This window comes from Calidris pugnax, unplaced genomic scaffold (genome assembly GCF_001431845.1).
Source record: "Calidris pugnax isolate Ruff unplaced genomic scaffold, ASM143184v1 scaffold183, whole genome shotgun sequence".
Lineage (NCBI taxonomy): Eukaryota > Metazoa > Chordata > Aves > Charadriiformes > Scolopacidae > Calidris > Calidris pugnax.
Genome location: NW_015090930.1, coordinates 2,793,954 through 2,815,556, shown reverse-complemented (window position 1 = coordinate 2,815,556; position 21,603 = coordinate 2,793,954). Strand labels below are relative to the sequence as shown.

Sequence of the window (21,603 nt, the reverse complement as noted above, 5' to 3'; positions counted from 1 at the left end):
GAAAAGCTTACAATTGTGGGGTGTGTTGTTGGTGGGTTTGTTTTTAATGTCGAATGGTAGAGCTTTACCTCCTCATGGGAAGAAAGTTCTTGAAAAAGGTGAAGGTCTGCTCTCAACTGCCTTGCCAGCATGTGGGGCTACTAAAACATGTATTAGATAAAAGAAAAGAACGAGATAATTCTTGGCTTCTAGGGATGCGCATAGGTCCTAACTGCAGTAAAATGTGTTTGGGGTTTGGGTTTTTTTCTTTTTTTTTCCCCCTCCCCCCCCCCCGACACTTAGAAAAGGAACTCTCTCATGGGAAAACAAATTACATTTTTACCAAAAGTCAGTTAAAGAATAGGCACAAAACTGCTTCAGCACGAAACACCCCCTCATCAATCATACATCCACTATTGCTACTTGACATGATAATCCAGAGCCTGAATAGAAATCCTTAAATAAATACAACCTAAGCTGAAAAATTATCTACTCCTTAAGTCATTCTCTCCTCAAAACTCTTTCTAGCCTTCAAACAGATCCCAACCTCGCTAAGTTGATCATTGTAAACCAACTCTTTGCTGACCATCATGCAATGACTATCAGACTAGACCAAGCCTGAGTAACAACCAAAACTGTCCATTCCATCATGCCTCTCTAAACAGAATTGGCACTATCACCAAATCCTAGAAAAGTACTTCCCAGAATGTAGTAGACTACATCCAATGTACCACATGTAACCCCAAAAGTATGTATGTGGAAAAAAGAAAAAAATCACCACAAACCAAATATTACTATGCCCACTGAATGCATTCACATACAAGCCACAAAACTGAGAAGAACCTGGTTACCCGAGCAGGGCAATTCTCACACAGCCACTTAATCTCTGACCCCTTCCTTCTCATCTTCAAGGGAGTTCTATAAAGCATCTTCAAAGAATAAACAAGAGTATTAAAATAATAACTCTGGTGGATATTAAAAACCATAGATTCAACAGAGACAGTCTTTACAACATGTAATAATTTGCTCCCTCTCCCCAGTTAACCTCTCCATCTTACGCAGGTGATAAATCATCCATCTCTCTTCTCTATAGCACACAAATATTGTATCATGCATTTCCTTGCTAAACCTTTCTTCAGTTCAGAGAAATTGTCTGTCTTAGTGCAAACCACTCGTACATCCAGGTAAATTTAGAGTAACAGTTCTTCAACTTGTATTTAGTAGTGAAAATTCTTGATTCTGTTTTGGAACTTCAGAAGAGGTTATGGTGCCCAGAAGTTTGCCATCTTTAGCCCACTGAAATGGATCTGCCAAAAGACACTGCTTCCTTTGACTAACCTTGCCTTGTTTGAAAGCAGAATGTCTTTTTTTCCTTTTGGTACTGCTAATTTCAGCCCTCAGGTATAGCTACTCTGCCTTTGCTTTCAACTACTATTTGCTGCTTAACTTTGCAATTACTTTATGTAACCTAAAACCACTCTGGATTACAGCTTGTAAAAAGATTCCTTGGAAAATAAAAGTGTATGGTATTGTGATTCTAATCAGCAGATCCTAAGGCCATAAACTTCAAAGAATCTTTGCAATGTGAATTTCCCTATTTCTGCGAGTCAGTTTTCAAGATAAATGTGGGATCCTTCAAAGACAGAGAGATAGGTATCTATAGGTACCAAGGTACAACTTGTACCTTTAGAAGCAGTAGTATTTTTTTGAACTTAGTGATAAAATCCCAACAGATGGTCGAGCAGAGTAGAAGATCTGTTAGGCATGAATAATCTCACCAGTCCCGTGACTTTGCTATTAAGCAACTATACATGGACATATATTTACTAACTGCAGTGACTCACAGCACAGATACAGTGAGCAACGAATGATCGGGTGTTGGCACTTACTTTTGGATCTGTTTTATCTTAAAACAATTTAGTGACTTAACTTATTTTCTAGAAAACTGTGCTTATTTAGTATATATAGGATCCTTACATAGGGGTGTTCTATTGTCCCAGCAAAGAAAAAACGGGATGAGCAGAATTCATGAATTATTTTAATCCTAACAACAGAACGCAAGTACAATTGCCAGGGCTTTCTGGAAGTGAAGGAACTGTGAGCTGATGACATGAAATCTTCCTGGTAGAGTGGTAACAGCTTGGCAGCATCGTTCTTAGCTGATTAGCTCCTGAGGTCTGTAGATGATTTGAATCGATACAGTTATTCTTTCTCCTGACAGAAAGAGCATCCTCCCTCCACAAACCTCTTCACACAAAATACCAGATGAATTCTCCCTGCAAGCTCATTTACTGTGAACCTCCACAAACACTTATGTCAACACCCCTAAGGGAGCGTTGCAGGAGCAGGAGATGCCGTGAGGGAAGGAGATGATGGGAATTCCATTGCCATTACAATGCAGGAATATCTATTTCTATGTATTTTTACAACTGTTGGGTCCACCTGAAGTTTAAGACATAACACAGCCATGTTTTAACATTTTAAGACAAAGGCTATTCAATCTATGTCTATATGCTTCTATTGCAGACATATTTTCTCTGTTTTTACCCATTTCTTATACAGCATGGCACCACTGCTAGAGTAGCAAAATTACAATAAAGATGAGGTGGTTAGTAATGGGGTAGTATTGCTAACAGATATTCTCTGAGAATGGAGGACTTAACTCCACATCTGCAAGCCAGGACTTGCAGACACCTTCATTTCATTTTAGCTGCATTGTCTCAGTTAAGAGGAAAAACTGAAAACACACACTTAGGACTCAAAGTTGGCTTATTCTACTATAAAACTTCATAAAGAATACCTCAGCAACAAATCCCCCTTTTTTTTTTTCTTTTCTTACATTGTAACATTTTTCCATTGTCTACAATAAAGTAGCACCTAAACAGAAGAAAATTTGATGTAGCTTCTTACGCAGTACCCATCAGCACCATGTCTGCAATTCTGCTTTCAGTGGGATTTGCCTCCCTCCAAAAGCAGCGGTACCTCCTCCTCTCCCCTCTGTTCAGAACAGGCCAACATCGCCCCCAACTTGATGACTTGCTCCCACTTGCTTTTCAGCTCTTCTGAAGCGTGATCCAAGTTCCCATGGTCATGAAGGCAGTCGACAAACTCCCTCCGGCACCAAACACTACCCCATCTTTATAGTCATCTCAACACCGTAACAGGATGCAAGAAATTAAATCGCAGTTAGTGAATTTAAACATACTCCACTCCAAAGGTCTTACTCCACGAGTAACTGTGAAGTGTTCTCTATTACCTGAGCCAAGAGACACATAGATAACCTTAATTTGTTTTTATAAAATGCAAAATAACAGCAAAACACTACTCCTCAGCTATTTTTTAAAGCCGTAAGTATTACCATGTGTAGAAATTCCTGTAATTCATAGCATCTGAAAAAATCTGCGCTCAATGACATTCTTATTAATAGTGATATATCCATGCTCTGTGTGGAATGTCCTCTGGCTTTCTGCTCAGTTCCTGCTTCACTTCCAATTCTCGCTTCCTGTCCATCTCCTCTCCTGCTTCCCTATTTCTCATTTGGGATTATCCAAAAATATTGCCAAAAGCAGGAAATGCTACTGAAATGCTACTGACTGCCAGGATCCAACTTCAGTTGCAAGTCCTTCTGAGAGTTAAACTGGAAATGGTCTTGTTCTAACTGCAGAGTGGCAAGAGGGTGCCAAGACTCATCGTCAGTCTGAACCATGATACAGAAACACTCTTAGAGCAGCGTGATCCAACCCCTGCTCAACACCCGGGCTGTGTCTTACCTACAGTCCCCCAGTGCTGTTGGACCTAGCACGACAACGTCATCTGCTCTCTGATGAGACAGGTCCGTACAGTCTGAAGCAGGCAAGACCTTTGTATGCCTAATGCAAAGACATGTAATTCACGCAGCCACAAATTAAATTGTTCAAGTGAAACAATCCAAGTCAATCATGCTTAGAAGTGGTTATTTAAAGAAGTCGTATAGACATTTCCCTAATAACAGCATTAAAGTAACTCTTGAGAAGCTCACATTCGTTAATACAGTCACTCTCCTGTCCTATTACAAGGATATGATAAATCAGCACAGGTCTGAATTATGTTATCTAAATAATAGGTTATACAAGTAAGCAATTATAGAAAGATTTACTCAAATCTAAGTTTCAAATTGCTCCCCTCTTATTTATACGTATTCATAAATGCAAGTTACATATATGAAAGCAAGGGCAGAATGGAGTCTCAGATCAAGCAGCTGTGCCTGACAATGTGAAATTAACTTAAATAACCAGATGGTACACAACAAGTCCTTATACACAGAAGAGACAAAACCATAGGTGGCTAATTTGCAACCTTTAAAAAAAAAAAAAAGTCACAAACTAAGTAAAAAGGCATTTTTAATGCCTTTTTTTCATTAAAAATGCCTTTGTTCTATGCAAACACAAATTGTCTTGAAGTTTATAAATAAGCTCAGCTGTGTTGTGCAATGATTCCATTAACCCTGCAATCAAGCATTAAATTAAACTGCCTTGTTTGGATTTCCCTGCTGCAGGGGAAAATGTACCTTCTAAGGTCTGTGCTTTATGTTACCGGAGCCAATGAGTAAAAGCTTCACAACTCCACTTCTACAATTAATAACACAAGAAACTAAAGCAAGTTTGCAAAAAAATTGCAAAAATTCCTCTGATAACTTTTTTAATGATTAACCTTATACTCAAAGGTTCATAACCTTTCACACTCGTTCTCCCATGTATTCAATTAATGTCTGCTTTGAACAAGTTAAATTTAATCTTCATAAGCTTTCTAGGTGTACCAATAAAGCAGAACTCCTGTTTGACTGCACTCCCAGAATTAAGAAAGCTATTCATTACTGCAGCGTTTCATTGAACTCCTTTTCCTTATGCTAATTTTCACCCTGGAAAACTGCTGCTCAAACCAAGGTTAATTTTTTGTTTAAACTGCATGTCACGATCACCCTGCAACCAAAGAGGAGCTATTTTTAAATCGCTGCCCTATTGTGAGAGAACTCTAATTTCCTGCATAAGGTGAGTAGGCTTACATTCTAAATAGAAAAAAACTAAATCAAAACAACATATAATAATGTCACCAACTCTGGGACCAAGGGTAATTTTTCTGTGATCCCATGCTGCGGCTAAATAGGCAGTCGTACAGAGTCTTTATTGTCTGTAAAGTCCGTCCCCTCCCTGTGAACTGAAAGAATGATTTTCAGAGCTGAAACAATTGCCATAAACTAGGGATTGTGTTTCAGTCTGTCACAATCCCATTCTAAGCCGAAAATATTTAAACACACAATCTCTCCTGTCAAATGTACGTAATTGGTCCTCGTGAGTAGTGTCTTCGGGGAAGGAGCTTAGCAAATAAATGTGAGAATAATTTATGTGCCAAGAAAAAGTGTTGCAAGCCCAGAAAATATAAGACAGGGGAAGGAATCAATGACAAGGAATGATGCCAGCTCTCCAGAAGGCTCACTGCTACTTAAACAAGACCAATTCTGTATTGTAGACATATATAGCTTCTGTTAACGTGGCAATGTTCAGAAGCCACAGCAACAGATGAGGATGATACTTGATTAGTCTTTGATTGCATCACCAGGTGGCAACGCTTCCACCTACGGTCAACCAGGAGAGAGTGCTATTGGCCCACTATGGGTTTCAAGTTGCAAATTTCAGAAACAGATATGAGCTCCTGAAAAATCCAGGCATATTTTACAACTGGCAAGCATATGTTGACTTAGTAATTGAATCTGAGCTGCGATTCTCTGTGAGGTTTTAGTTCTTTTGTTTAGGGTTACCATCCTACTCTTTACTAATATCAAGAGAAGACCAAAGCAAATTTAGTATGGCTTTCTTTGAAAACAAGCCTAGACTCTCCATCTCTTGTATTTCCTTAGTATTCCATGCACAACTATCAAGAAAGTATTGGTCATATGAAACTAAATCAACTGCATTATGTCCCAGGAAAGACATCGATAACAGAACAAAAAAGGAAAAACCCAACCTTTTAGTTCAGAAATTGGTTCAAACCCGTAACGCAAAATCCGTGTTTTATACTTAGGGGCCCCTCAATGAAGAAAAAGGATACAGTTCACTTACTACACCAACAGTAACACTCATCAGGCTTTGAGTTTGGAAGGGAAAGAGGCAGCTATAAGCTGATGCCATTAAAAGCAAAAGCATTTAACCCATTTATCTCAACTCTAACAAAATGCAGGTCTCATTACCATCCATCTCCCCAGCTTCCTTTATGATTGCACTCACAAAAATTGTGGATTTTTAGTCCCCTAATTCTTGATCTTTGGCCTTCACTGTTCACACTGAATCACTGGACTTGGAAGAATCAGTGGAAATCAGAAGAGAGTTAGAGGGTTTTTGTTTGGTTTTGGTATTTTTTTTTAATTTCAAACACTATTATAAAAACTCATAAAGTTTTACATTTTCTTGTGTTGCGTCCTGTCCACCAAAACCAGATGAGATTTCAGCCAAGCAATCAGAAGACATAAAGTCAGCGCTTATCCTGACACCTCTGTGAAGGTGTAACCCAAAATCATCTGGAGAAGCTTATATCCACGTATTCAGTATCTGAATTCCCAAGGCTTACCTTAAGAGATCCGATAGGCATTAGACAGGGTGTGAATCGAGCGTGCTGTTGTATGCAAGTGTTGGATGAGCCCTTACCTGTCGGCGTCCCCGAGTCCCAGGGAGGTGTTACGCTGCATCGTCTCCCGCACTGCGGCCATGCCGTCAGGCAGCCGGTTCAGCCTTCGAGTGTAGAGCCCCAGGCCACCATCAGTCATATACCTTTAAAACAGCAAAAAAACACCCATCAAGTTTCGTAAAACAGTAACACTTTTGCAGTGGCTAATATCTTCCGCGTGTTTTTAACTGTATATTGCAATATTCTCGCTTTCAAGTGAAGAATATGACTCAGAATATGAAGCAAGGGAAACTTTATTCTTGATTAGATCAGAGAGACTTTTTTTGCTTCTCATCGTTCTCCATTACATCTTGCACCCTCAGTGACAGAACTGAATTGCAATATAAGAGTAGCAAAGGAAGAATACTTAACTTTCATGAAGAATACTTAACTTTCATGAAGAATACTTAGATGGAAGTCATTTGATATTTGTGAATGCTATCATTAATTATTCTTTCTTGTAAAAAAAATAATGCATGTTTTATACCATCCTGAACTATTTAGCATGGGGCTAAAACAACACACGATGGAAATCTCAACCCTCTGACAAGTTAACTGGAAAAATCACATTGCATTCATCCTAGATTTTGTCAATGATCCATGAACAATAAGTATCCCAAGGTTTATGGAGAGAAATCAAAGTTACAGCACAAATGAAATGGCTTTTTCAACCTTGTCTTTGCTCCTCCATTGTATTCTGTCTGCAACCGTGACCTAGAGACATCTGCATTTCAAGTGTGACTATTCTTAGACACTGAGAAGTGCCAGGTGTGTATATATGATACTTTGCTAATTGCCAAGATAGCACATTTCTTACTTTACAGTTCAGACACATGAAAAATGAATCTTAAAGAGAACAGAGATGCCACTTAGTGGACAAGAACAGATACGTGTTGTTGATCACCGAGAACGATTCCTCTCAGTAACACAGGCTGTGTCATCCTGCATTTTTGCTGAAGCCTGTACTGATGCAGACACCAACAGCCATCACGTAATGTAACTTGAGGATGTGGTGGCAACCAAGAAAAAAAAGTGTTAGAAACCATACAACTACCTAGCACTTTGGTACTGTTTATCACTAAAATAGTTTAGCATACAAACACAGAAACTAAGAAGTTACTCCAGTCTTCCCCTCTTGAAGAGCTTCTCAACAAGCTGCCCTACATCAGTATCTCAATAATATTTTAAAATATTTTGTGTCCTTTCAGGATAGCAATAGGTAAACAAGTTCAAAGTATCAAAATAAAACAGGAACATTTTTCTCTTGGGTTAGCTTCATTTCTTAAAAGTATTTCTGACTACAGATGCCTGCGAGATCGCTTTAAACTAGAAAGGCAGGTCCCATTTGTCTCTCAAGACACTGGCATGGAGTGAGCTCTGTGCTACCACCACCAGTTGGTCAGCTCAGGTACATCTACATGAGCAGCACCGACACGTGTCTAAACAAACTGTAAAAATACTGTAAAAAAAACCTGTAAGAAGACTGAAATAACTCTAACAACTCCAGCAATACGGCTGCTGTCTCTGGCATACTGCTGGGACACGTTAACATACCTCACCACGTTAGGAGCTGATGGGATTCTATCCTCTTAATCCTCCAGCCGCTCCTGGTGAATCGACAGCGGCCCACAGAATAATATCCAGACACACAGGACACCTTCCTTTTTTCTTTTTCTAGCAAGGCACGGAGCTTTTCCCCTAGCAGCAAGACACCCTCATCCACGGCAAGAAAGGAGGGATGCTCCCAGCCGCAGCCAGCGAGACGCCGTTGCGACAGAGGTACCGTTCCCAACTCAGATGTGATTACTACATTTATAAAGAGGGGATGGCAAGGACTGGAGAAGCCTTGCACAACCCGCTGCTCAGCCTTGCAGTTAGAGGTATAAATCTGTACGAGGGCTTTGCCAGGAAGGACCGAGGAGTCTCCCCGGGGAGTCTAACAAAGAGGTTGCTAAGGCACTCAGGTCAGGCACAGGAGCATTCACCGCTCAGCAATTCTGCAGGGACACCAGTCTCCATACTCATAAACAAAGGCCGTGAGCAGCAAGAGGAGCAGTTGCACTGTAACTCATGTGGAATTCGCCTTAGGTCTCGCATTCTAACTTGTGTTTCACATAGTTTATAAATATTTTATCATGGAAGACTTTTTTTTTTTTTTCCTTCCTTAAGCTACTAAAATAAAAGAAATGGAAAGAAAAGAAAAGTGGAGCTTAAGAGCATATTGTTATACAAACATGCAAACAGCCTTTTGCAAAAAACATCTACTGTACATACGCTAATTGGTTTACTGCAGGTACTTGTCTGCACATGAAAGGTGTTTCTGTATGAACACCCATTGTACCCCTACTGGAAAATGCAGTTTTTGGCTTTGCTGCCAGATTTCTGGCATGTGACTAGTCCTTTGGTAAAAAAGATCAACTACAGTTGAAACAGACTGTTGCCAATATTCATTACTTTGAATACATGAAATGAGCCATATTACTCGTAAGAGTTAGCCATGCTGCAATCAGTGGAAAGCCTCTTTGCTAACATCATCAGATGCCATCCTCTACACAGAAGCTCAGCAATCTGATAGATTAGAAGAATTCTACAGTTTTTACATCAAAGTGAAAACGAAACAGTCGGATTTTCAGTGGTTTTAAGCACTCATAAATCTTACATAAGTCAATAGAAGCTGGATTCCTTTGGCATCTTTGACAACTAGTTTTTCTCACCAAGACCTTGTAAAAAAAATCACACACATAGATGGCAACTCTTACCCACTGTACCAATAAGACAAGTTTCTTACATGCCAGAACAACACAAGTTAGATTTTTGTATTTTGAAACAGGTTTGCGTAATCACAGATCGAAAGCATTATATCTTAATTTTATTACATGCAATGTCCTCTACCCAGGAATGTTTAATCCCCAAAAAAATGCCAAAAGCAATGATGCCTCAAGTCCCGCGTGCAACACTGAGGTGAAAGATGAGGGGAGGTGCCATCTTCTAAACTTTGTAGAGAAAAAACAATAAACTTACAATAAAAAAAATTTTTAAAAAATTAAAAAAAATTTCTCTACTATCCATCGGTTAGTCTGGAGGAGATTAAAAGTTACTGGTGCCACAAACCTCCAGCCATTGACACATTCAGTGCAAAAGAAGCACTTTAAAGTATTTTTTCTACTTGCCCCAAAATAAGAAAAAATTAAACATATAATCTGGGAAAAGTGGAGTATCCAGACTGACATTTATATGGATGGGTAAATTCCACATGTTCACAAAATTTAATAGCTTAGAATATTTAGGGATGGTATGGTCAATGGGGAATGACTGCTTTTAACGAAGTCAAATATAATACTACTTAATGAATGAACAGTGAGATGGAGATGACCTCAGTTTAGAAGCAGTTTCTATTGTTTTCAGGAATTAATGCTTAATACTCATCTCCATAGTTTCACTCTTCACCAGCACCCAAACTACTTTTAATATGAAAAGGCTCAGGTTAAACAAGAGCAGTATTATGTCCTTCTAACACACAACTGGAACTTACAGCCCGCCTTCTAGTTGACACTTTTTTTTCTCCAAGAAAGTGGCTCCCTGCCCTGTATTACAGGCACAAAGTAATTTGCTTTGGAGTTCCCTGGACAACCTGGACCTTTAAGCTTCTCTTTTCTTTAGCCAAATGCACCCTTTCTGTGCCTCTGAAATTTTGAATGCCGTAATGAGTCCTTCCAAGTGCAATATTTTTAGGGTATTTCTGATGCTGAAGTGATATATTTCCCTTTGCTCAAAGGCACACAGAGGAAACAGGAATGCCCTATGCCAGGGATCAGTAAAATCCAGCGGTCTGAGTCACTTAACTTCTGTCCGCACTCCCTGCTTACCCATGTACACACTCAGCCAACAGCACACCTACTTTTATGGTCTGACAACTCTACCACTTCATATATATTCATTTCACTCCTCAATCTATGGATGTGAATTTTCCAATTTTGGAAATAGGTAGCTGAGGGACAGGCATTCTTCACTTAAGTGTTAGGAAGGAGCAGTAGGTAAGTCAGCAGCGTTCAAGAGATCAGGGGAGCCTATCCTGACCTGCTCAGCATCGCATGGCTCCGTGATACCAAACCCACATCCAGGAGAGCAGCAACCTGCCCCGAAACTGGAGCCGATTCTGGCAGCCCAGGTGCTCCCGCCTCCCTCTTGGTGCTTTCCATTCAAGGGTAGTTTGGGAACAGCTGCCCAGGTGCCTCCTGGCAGAAGACTTGCCCAGGAACCCAAGTGCTTGAAACTTGAAGAAACAAAAACCTTGTAGGAATCACAGCTTTTGGGTTATTCCACACATCAACATCCACTTTAAGACTCAAAAGTGTTCTCTTTTACTTGCAGCAATAACACTGTTCTACTTAATGTTTTCCTTTAAATGTTTATTTTCACTGGGCTTCATCTCCCTCGTCATTACGGTCAGTTTAACCAAGATCAAGAGGGCTTAACAAGCTTTGAGTATCAAAAAAGGAGTCTAACTTTGCCAGTCGCTAGAAAACACCACCAGAAAATTCTCCACTGCTGTTTCTGAAATACGATAAACGTGATCAAAACAAGCCTGTTATTGCTACCAGGAATTTGTTCTAAATCTGACTTAAAAAGAGATGTTAGCCAAACAGCAAGAGGATGACAATCCCAAACTTCTCGGTTAGTATGAATTTGGTGTGCATTTTCCATCATGACATTGGAATTAGACCATTTCCTGGTGTTTTCCCCACAAATCCATCCAGCTGTTATTCTCGCCTGACCACTCTCTGTTATAACGCCCGCTGTATCAGCACCCTAATTCATCTCTCTAACCAACGGGTTGAACATCTACCCCACCTACAAGTCTGTGGCTGGTTTAAATTCCATTCTTTCATCCACGTGAATTTCAACACAGACATTCAGGAAGGGGATTAGGTCCAGCGTTTTTGGGTTGGGACTGCTAAAACATGCCCAAATCCCTAACATTAGACTAACTTACTTTTCTGGTTAATAGAAGCACAAATCTATTGCTCATTTAATTTAAAATTTAATTTTATATTTAAGGCATTTATATATTTATATATAGATACAAATTTATATTTAAGGCATATAATATATAAATTACTAGATTTTTACTAATAATCAGTAATTATTTGCAATTAACAAAGTAAGGAATGAACTATGAATTGTTTTGAAGATACTCAAAGACAAACAGGGGTAAACCATAAATGACTTTCAGTCTCAAAAATCCTAATCACTGCTGGAAGGAGGAGATACTTGTTCCACTAACGGATAAGACAGACAAAAATGAGATTATGCAAAAGTATATTTTAGTTTCATAGTTTACTTGGAGAAACCTCTAACCATTAAAGCACTAACAACATGAACAGCAGGTGCTTATTCATACTGTCCAAACCAGTTTAGAAGAAAAAGAAGTTCACTCATGTTGACTACTTAACCCTCAGACCTTTTTTGGGGAGGAAAAAAAGAAGAAATATACGGAAAGAAGTGGCTTCTGTGACATCAATACTCTTCTATTTGGAGATGTTTTAAGACTTCCTGACACATGTCATTCAGCAGCCATCAGATAACAATTTGTGGTCACTGCCGCCCAGGGCTGAATGTATTTCTACATGTCTTCTCAGCTGGGTCTCCCTTTCAGGAAGTCTGCAGGCTTGTTACTATAGAACTTGGGAAGGAATTCCAAGGACAGTATAGCCTGGAAGGGTATAGGTGAAATCTCATACATGACCCCACCTCTGTTCCCTCCAGGACACTGTCTTGTTAGCGAGCTTCTGAAGAAACCAGTTTGCTGTGGAATTACCAGTATTAGACAGATGTAGTAACTGAACTTTCCAAAGCTAGAGTTAGTACAATAAGATTATATTGATATTTTTATATTAAATATCAATGTTATTTTATGTTGCCTTTGCTTGCATCAATTCCCCCCCCTTTCTTTAGGCAGTTTATGAGAAGAAAGGACAGGTTAAAGCTTTACTTATTCCTCTTTGTCTATCTTGGAGTTGAATGGCCCTTCAGAAATGAATGGAGCACTGTGTCCTGAAGGAGAACTCTGGCTATAGCAATGAGAAACTTCAAATGCCAATATTAATTATTAACAGTCCCCAAAGCAGGCTTCAAAGAAGCCAGGTGATTAAAACATGTACAATAAGATAGCAAGATGTGAGAAAACTCACGGGAAAAGACTAGGATGGATCCCCCCTGGATTTCACAGAGGAATTTGGGCAGTGACACTTCAATGACTTTGATGGGAGATGTCAAGACTTCACCAGAGCGTCAGGACTCATTAGGATTAGAAGAATTTTTCCCTTGTAACCAGTTGACCAGTAAAAGCTTAATTATTTTTAAGATGCAATCTTGCTTAACTATAATTATTGCCGTTTTCCATATTTTTCCCAAAATATATCTTTACTTCTGAGCAGGTTTAGTTCAGTCTGATGAAACTGTCAGGTTAACCCTAAATTGTGTGACTTGCAGGGCTTGGCTCAGAGCTGTGAGCGTTGCCTATACACAGGAGTCAGGCCATAGCAGATGCTAAATCTGGGGTCTACGACAAATCCTCTCCAGCCCGAATTTATGTCCAGCATACCCAGATTAAAGGTGAGCAGCACAAAAGAGCAATTAAAAAAAATAATAATAATTGCTCCCTTCTTTGTCTGAGGGCATTAAAATCCACATTACTCATCGCACAGAAGAATTCATCTGACAACCAGACTAACCTAAGGGTAATGCCACACTAAATACTCTCCAGAGGATGGGAAGGGGCCATCAGCCAGCCATGTTACAGGAGCTGGGCCACTGGGCAGTGAAACCCAAATGGGTCACTGTGCCAGAAGGTTCACTTCGACAAAGGAGTCCCGGGGTTCCAATTCCCAGATGATTTATGAAATTTACCCAGTCTTTTGTTAACATAAAATGAACGACCCATCCTGGAAGAGGTGATCAGAGACTGTAACCTGTGAGAATGGGGTAGACAAGACTGGAAAACACTCAAGAGGTCAAATCCTTTCAGGCGTCCAAATGCCACTCTGGACATCAGTGAAACATGGGTGGAAATTTATTACTTAAGAGAGGACAAATGACACCCACCAAGCACAGGCTGCCAGCCTGGAGCAATTTGAAGTTCCATCAGAACCAGGGAGCTGTTGAATGAGGTTTTACACATGCCACTTTTGATTTAAATGCCTAAATCCTTCTCAGAATCTATTTCAATGAAAATCATAGAAATAAGGGACAGAACAAGCAATCCATTTTGTGTTTTCCTCTTTGATTTTCTTACGGAGAGGAACAACGTGTGACCAAAGAGAAATAACGAGGGAGTTCTGCTTCTCCACAGGTTCTCAGCAGAAGAGAAGAAGTTACTCCACAGCAACTTTCGACTCCCTCGTACCTATTTCCTTCCCTGCAGATGATGCATATTGACGAAGTGTGCATGACTGCATCTCCCTCTACTGGCTAGCCCACAGTGGGACGTATTTTGTCCTTTAGAAGCTGTCCTGTTCAAATTACAAAACCCTTTTGGCACTAGAGCAGCAGTTCCAACACTGCTGAGGTGTTTATTACAGAAATAAGCCCAGAGTGGGATAATGACTATTAACAGATATTTTGATAGTCACAGGCAATAGGACAGTATGTGCAAGGAAGCAAAAAATACAACACACCACAAACTGTGAGCTCGTTTTACTGACAAACACTACATATGACTTAATTAGGTCCTTTTTAGCAGTTTACTGAATAAAAAGCTTGATTCCAGCTGATCTCTAAAGTTATGGATTTACGGGCCTACAATGTCTTACCAGCTGTGAACACCACCATAATATTTTCTTTTCATTCTCACAGCACCAGGACATCTACGACTGTAAATACAAAAGCTCGTTCTGAACCAGTTTGAATGCAGTTTACTAAGAATTCAGAATTCAAGGTTTCCTAATACTATTTCATAAAAGTAAAAATTTTGAGTTTGCTTGCCTGACTTCACAATTTGTGTTGATTATCTATTTACCACATACAGCTACTATTCTGCAATGTTGAAAAGACCAAAATGTAAGAAGCAAGACCTAGCAAGACAGAAGGCAGTTCAAATGAAATCTGCTCAAAGAGAGAAGAAAAATAAAATAAACCTCCTAATGATTTAGTTGTGTCGAAGTGTTACAGCCATATAAGGAACACAGTTTTACCCACGACTGTATTTAGATGAATTCTTATCACTTAAATCATACCATTTAGAGTGCAATCTCCAGTAAAATGACTAAAAGCATACAGAAAAAAAGCCAGTGGTAATCACCATGGCAAAATATAGGTCAGAAAAGACTACAACTAGCATTGAATTGATGGAGAGGGTAAACAGGTCCTCATTCAGACCACGATTAGCTAAGCCACTCTTGATTTCTAGTTAGCCACGCGTTACCTACACCAGCAACCACTCCTGTTGCAGACAGCTTAGAAGGAAATGGTTTCTCTTAACTACTGATACCAAGAACAAATTCTCACTAGCAGCAAACTGCATAGTTCCCCTTTTCTTTCTCTGAAAACCTTCACCCGAGTGAAGGGCTGTTACGCCACATACAGGCCTGACGTGAAAAATACGTGTCACTGTCTGATACAGTACAAAATCTGGCAAATGAAGGCACAAGAATCCAGTATCAATTACGCTATTCAACATGCAACAAAGCCTGTCCTCAATTTCAGCTCTTCATATTGAATTTTTCATTGCCTCCTGATAGATATAACTACTAAATTTCAGCCTTCAACAGAACCTTATTTCAACGCTAGTTTTGGTCCACATTACTCAAGGGTAGACAGGCCTCTGCACCACAAATGTGATTTCTACCTAAGGTATGATGCTTTTGTGTGGGTTTGATTGACCTGGGCAGACAGATGGGGTACAAAGCTTGATTCCTGAGCCCAGAGTGGCCTGCTCTCCCTTCTAGTGTCCTTTCATCAATGTTCCTAATTCGCCTGCTTGTAGAAGGATCCCCAGAGGGTCGCCACACACATAAACACATTAAGAGTTTATGGAAATAGAGAACTGGAATGGGAACACATCAGCCCCAAAGCACCAAATAATTGGGAATGGTTAATAAAACGATAAAAAGTCTCCCCACTACTAACAGCTGCTGCACCCATGGGAGGTTGCTGCAAGAGAATTTTAGCACAGGGCCCCTGAACATCATAGAATGGTTGGAGTTGGAACGTACCTTAAAGGTCATCGAGTTCCAACCCCCCTGCCCTGGGCAGGGACACCTCCCACCAGACCAGGTTGCTCCAAGCCCCATCCAGCCTGGCCTTGAACCCCTCCAGGGATGGGGCAGCCACAGCTTCTCTGGGCAACCTGTTCCAGTGCCTCACCACCCTCACAGCAAAGAATTTCTTTCTGATATCTAATCTAAATCTCCCCTCTTCCAGTTTAAAGCTGTCACCCCTCATCCTATTGCTCCACTCCCTAAAAAATGAGTACCTCTCCATCTCTCCTGTAGCCCATTTTAAGTACTGGAAGTTGCTGTAAGGTTTCCCTGGAGCTTTCTCTTCTCCAGGCTGAACCACCCCAACTCTCTCAGCCTGTCTCCACAGGAGAGGTGCTCCAGCCCTCTGAACATATTTGTGGCCCTCCTCTGGACTTGCTCCAACAGGTCCGTGCCCTTCTCATGTTGGGGGCAGCCAAGGGGACAGTTCACTGCTAGGTTGGGTAAGTGGGGTATGAGATAGTCACTAGGTAATGTTTTTTGATGAGATACACTCCAAAGAGTGAGCTGGGGGCAGCCCGAAGCCCAGCCTGTCATGCTGCAGCCCCACGGTCCACACACAGGACTGCTCACATCTGCCATGCCTCGAAGTTCTGGCTCTAGGGTGGCCAAGCTGTCAAATCATCAAATGTACATTTTGTTGGAACATAGCTGGAACAGCCATACCTCTGCAAAAAATTGTTTTGACAAGCTGCATTCGCGGAACCAAAGCCATTTCCTGAGAGAATTTGTGACCAGCGCTAATCGGTAGATCCACGCTGTTAATTCTGCATAGAAAGCTGCACACCAGGGTAATGAAAACAAGGGCAGAGGATTAATTAAATTAAAAGAAAATAATTTTACAAGGCCTTTCTGTCCAACAGCTCTGTTGCTCCATTCCAAGGGCAGATCAATTAACTGCACAGCGCATTAGAAATAGCTGGGAAAAAAGGGACAAAAAGAAGTAGGAATGTGTGTGTTAGTAGCCAGGGGTAGACCAAAGTAGACAAAACTTTTGGAACAAATCCTAAAAAGCCATGAGAGCTAGTGTCCCCACCTGGACCAGTCTGTGGAGTGGCTGTGGGCTTTGAGGTGCCACTTTCTGAAGAGGCTCTGAAGCCCTGAGCTCACACACCTTATTCCTGAAGTTGCTTTGTCATTCGGTTGATGTTTCAGCTCCCACAATAAGACCACCTCTTACCTTTGATCTTACCTCCTCTTACCCTTGGAGACTTTCTTAGTTTAAGAGATATTTTCTGCCCGTTTGGAAAAGATACTCTTTCTAACCCTGTGAAAGCAATCCTGATGTCTGCCAGAGCTCTGCTTGAGCAGACTTATTAAAGGAGGCCAAACGAAACTTCCCATGACCCAGTACATTTCAGAGAAAGCATCAGGATCACAGGGCTAAAATAGTTTATCTTGGCTATTGGATTTATTTTGGCTGTAACAAATATTTTGGCTTCCTTCCCTATCAGTTTGCCAACGAAAACACAGATCCAAGGTTTTTAGACTGCAGGACTGTAGCAATTCTGAAAAATGACAAAGTGAAACACATACCAGCTAATAAAGAGCTATTCATGCTATAAATGCCCTCTTGTGCTGACTGTAACTCAGCTCCTGGAAATATCGTGCCTGTTCGCCCTAACATTGATCTCAGAGATTTGTTCTGCAGCAAGTCACATGGACGCTTTCTTTACAAGCAACCTCTCCGATTTCTAAGCGGTGTAGTAGTTCTCTCCCACAAAGACACACTGCTATCCCTTTTATTATTATTATTATTATTATTGGGAATAAACCGACATTGGGGCAGATAACTCAAGAAAACAGGCTACCAAAACATCTGTTCATACTGGAGATGGCAATCCAGCGTTATTAGACGTCAGTGAGATTCACCAAAGGTAACACTCTCATTTTTTTCTCTCTCTGCATTGATATTGCAATCATATCCAATGCTGTTATTGCAATTCAATGCTGCAATACTCCCTTCCCAGGGAATCTGCACACACAATTACTCTCCACAGACCATGTAACCCCAAATATTGTGGGGCTGTTTTCAGGAACATTCCCTTCAAATGCCCACCAGTGCAGGGAGAGGACATCCAAGCTACCCAGTCTCCAAACCCTGCCCACAGCCTGGAAACAGAGCTGGATCTTTCTGACGATGGATTGACCTAGAATACAGATTCTGCCCTTGGAATTTAGTCAATGACTACAACGGTGCCATATAAATCAATAAACACTCTCACATTATTTAGCGAAATAGGCTTTTGTAGCTCAAGGCATAAGATGTGAAAAAGACATTTGTACACATAACTCTTCTTGTCCTACAAAGTTCAAATTGAGATCTCATTTATCAATCTGTGGTTGTTTATATGAGTAAATACTGAAAGTTATCTCCCTCCTTTAAAAACTAGTGGGAAATAAGAGTGAGGTAGTTGGTTAAAGATGTTCTAATGCTCAAGGCTAGGAGTGAGCTGTTGTGGAATATAGAACTCTTCTGCTAAATGTTATATTCACTGTTCTTGGTATTACTCTTGGTACATAGCTCACTACTTTGGTGATAGAGTTATCAACTGGCAAAAACATTTTATTACATTACTAATCCCTTCGACCCAGAATCTAAAGACCACTCTTGTATTTTCAGACTACAGAGACTTTGATTTTTTTACCCTGCAGGATGACCAGACAGACACAGAAAAGGAAACGACAGACAGAGATGAGTGAAGCCACAGATTTCTCTGGAAATATCATTCACAAAATCAATAGTTTCCCATTCTTTCCTTTTCCTCAACCTGGAATCTGAACTTCATACACTAAGTAAAGACCTGTGGAGAATGAGGCTCCTCTAGGATATGAGAGCAGAAGGCTGGACTGACACAATTTCGTGAGGGACGCTTCTCAGCTCGTACTCTAGGTGTTTTACAGAAACCATGGTGTTACTCAGAATTAATTTTCCTCACTTCTATTCCAAAATTACAACCATGAGTTTGAATGAAAGTCACAGTCCAGAGGAAGCAGTAACTGCTACTACAATAAATGTTGCAAAACCCAGGTATAAGCTGATTTGAGGAAAACACAAGGCCCTTTAGTGATACGATACATTATTAATGGATTTTGCATCATCTTCTTTACTATATGCTTCCCTAACAAAGAATTAAGAATAAGGTGTCTGACCTTTCAAAAAAGACAGTATGAAAACATCCAAATATTCACAACAGACAGAATTAACTGGTTAAGTTAGTGACAAAACAGCAGCTGGATTCCAGCTTTCTCTTTCAGTAAGAGACACTAAATCTTCCAAATAAGCCAATGGTACAAAAAATAACACTTATAAAGAAATCACAGAAAAGCAAAGGATGTAAAACGGCCAGACAGGGAAAACGCTGCCACAAAAATAAATACGTCATTTACATCTCAAAGATCAGTTTTAACATCAGTATAGGGCTGATGTATTTGAGCTCAGGAAAAATGACTGTACTTTCTAGAATGAACTGAATATGACTTTCAAGCAAAGAATAAATGCTTTTTCCAGGCAAGGCAGAGGTAAAACCTTGTTAATAATTGTCTCTATTTCTGCACACTAACTTGTTCTTTAGTTTTTATTTTGTGTGTACAGCTACTTTACCCTACTCAGAGAGGGAGACTCATTTCCTTCCAGTGAACTGTCCCCTAAAAGCTGAGACAGGAAAAGGGTTCAGTAGAAATACAGAAAATACCTCACTCTCTCCATCTTGTGGGCAGAAATGAGCGTTGCAGTGTGTGTTTGACAACAACAATGAACTCTCATTCAGGAAAACATTGAATCACGTGCACGAGTATGTTCATATTTAGGAATATTTTTTTAACATGCAACTAAAACTTAAATCATGTGCTTAAATATCCCCGAGTAAATGAGCTGGGATAATGAGCTGTCCGCCCTCCAAATGCTTATTAAATCCAGCAGAATGTGTAGGTTTGGTGGGGTTTTTTTTTCCTTTCTCTAAATAATCATGGGAATACAGCATCATTAAAACAAAACACAAGAATCACATGAAGTACAGCATTTAAAAAGAAAAGGCACTGACCCACTCGTGATGTCGTCAGCTCTGATATTCTTGCCCAGCACATCCCCATCACTCATGTAGCCGGTAGCATCCATGGTGATGCCTTCCAGGTCGATCTCATCGCTTCCCTTGTCCGAGATGTCCACGTGGCAGACGCTGCTGCCGCGGGAGGCGAGCTGCCTCCGCAGGGGTGCCGAGTACATGTAGCGCCCCGACTCGGTGTTGATGAAGCGGCTGGCGTTCCCTCGGGGAGGATACCCGTTGCCCATGGACGGAGCGTCGCCTGCCTGCAGGCGGGGGCTGGACTGCCCCAGTCTCCACGATAACGGGGTGGGTCGTCCCGTCAAGCTGAGGATGCTGCGGCCGCTGATCTCGGTAGTGACGTTGGTGTCGAATGTAGTTTCCAACGTGCTTTAAAAAAAAAAAAAAAAAAAAGGAAAAACATTTGATTGAATGTGGCCTGCTATTTAGAGGACCATGAGATTTGGAGCACCTCTCATGAGGAAAGGCTGGGGAAAGAAAAGGTCTGTTTAGCCTGGAGAAGAGAAGACAGAGAGGAAATCATCAATGCTTATCTATATTTAAAGGGCAGGTGTTTAAAGAGCATGGGGCCAGACTCCTTCCAATCGTGCCCAGCAACAGGACAAGGGGCAATGAGCACAAACTAGAACACACAAAACTTCATCTCAACATGAGGAAAAATTTCTTCACTTTAAGGGTGATGGAGCCCTGGAAGAGGCTGCCCAAAGAGGTGGTGGAGTCTCCTTCTCTGGAGACATTCCAAACCTACCTGGATATGTTCTTGTGCAACCTGCTCTGGGTGGACCCGCTTTGGCAGGGGGGTTGGACTAGATGATCTCCAAAGGTCCCTTCCAACCCTGACCATTCTGTGATTCTTCGATTCAGGTGATTGCAAGACCCTACACCCTGAATACTCACCAAGTTACAGGTTGTAAGTAACAGCACTAGCAGAATTTACCTACTACAACGCCTTGAGAGTGTCAGGTCCATTCCTACAACACTGTTCTTAAACACACCGAGTGTTCAACAAGTACGTGGGAAGACTTAAGTAAGAATTTTTAATGGATTATCCACAGTATCAAAGCAGAACTTTTTCATCTGCAATCATACATAACCCTACCAGACTGTGTTTTTGCCACTCTAGCCAAGAGAGTAGGATATTAAGCTGACTAAAGGGAAACCAACTTAAGTACTATTTTTCTGATATGTTTCCCTTTTTTGGCTGTATTCATTTAAGTCCTAATACTCTGGAGACATATCCCACACCATGATGGTAGCTATTTTTACACCAAGGAAAGGATTAAACGGAGAAAATAAGAAGAAAAGCCAAACACATTTATTTTTCAAGTTCTATTTTATATATTCATGAATTGAATATATATTTTTAAATATTGATAATATTTAAACAGAGCTCTGGTTACAAAAGCATTTTAGCTCACAGCCTGTAAATACAGATTTTGACAAAGGTCAGCTATATGAAATCTTCCATTCCTCACGGCTGAGATTGTGAATATGTTGCATTCCTTCCAACAGTAATGCCAGTAGGGGCTGAGAATGCTGCAACCACTTATCTCAGTAGTGATACTGATGCCAAAAGTATTTTCCAATGTGCTTAAAAAAATAAATGC

General features: G+C 40.5%; 1 protein-coding gene across 3 annotated transcripts in view; it reads right to left on the bottom strand.

The window, feature by feature from the left end:
• NAV2 (neuron navigator 2) overlaps nt 1-21,603 on the bottom strand; it is a 429,887-nt gene that overhangs the window by 83,282 nt on the left and 325,002 nt on the right. For all 3 annotated transcript variants that reach the window (XM_014951613.1, XM_014951611.1, XM_014951612.1), the window contains 2 exons: nt 19,976-20,365; nt 6,657-6,779 (listed from right to left, as the gene is read on the bottom strand). In XM_014951613.1, the coding sequence (XP_014807099.1) occupies nt 6,657-6,779; nt 19,976-20,365 (513 nt within the window). The remainder of the gene's footprint in view (nt 1-6,656; nt 6,780-19,975; nt 20,366-21,603) is intronic.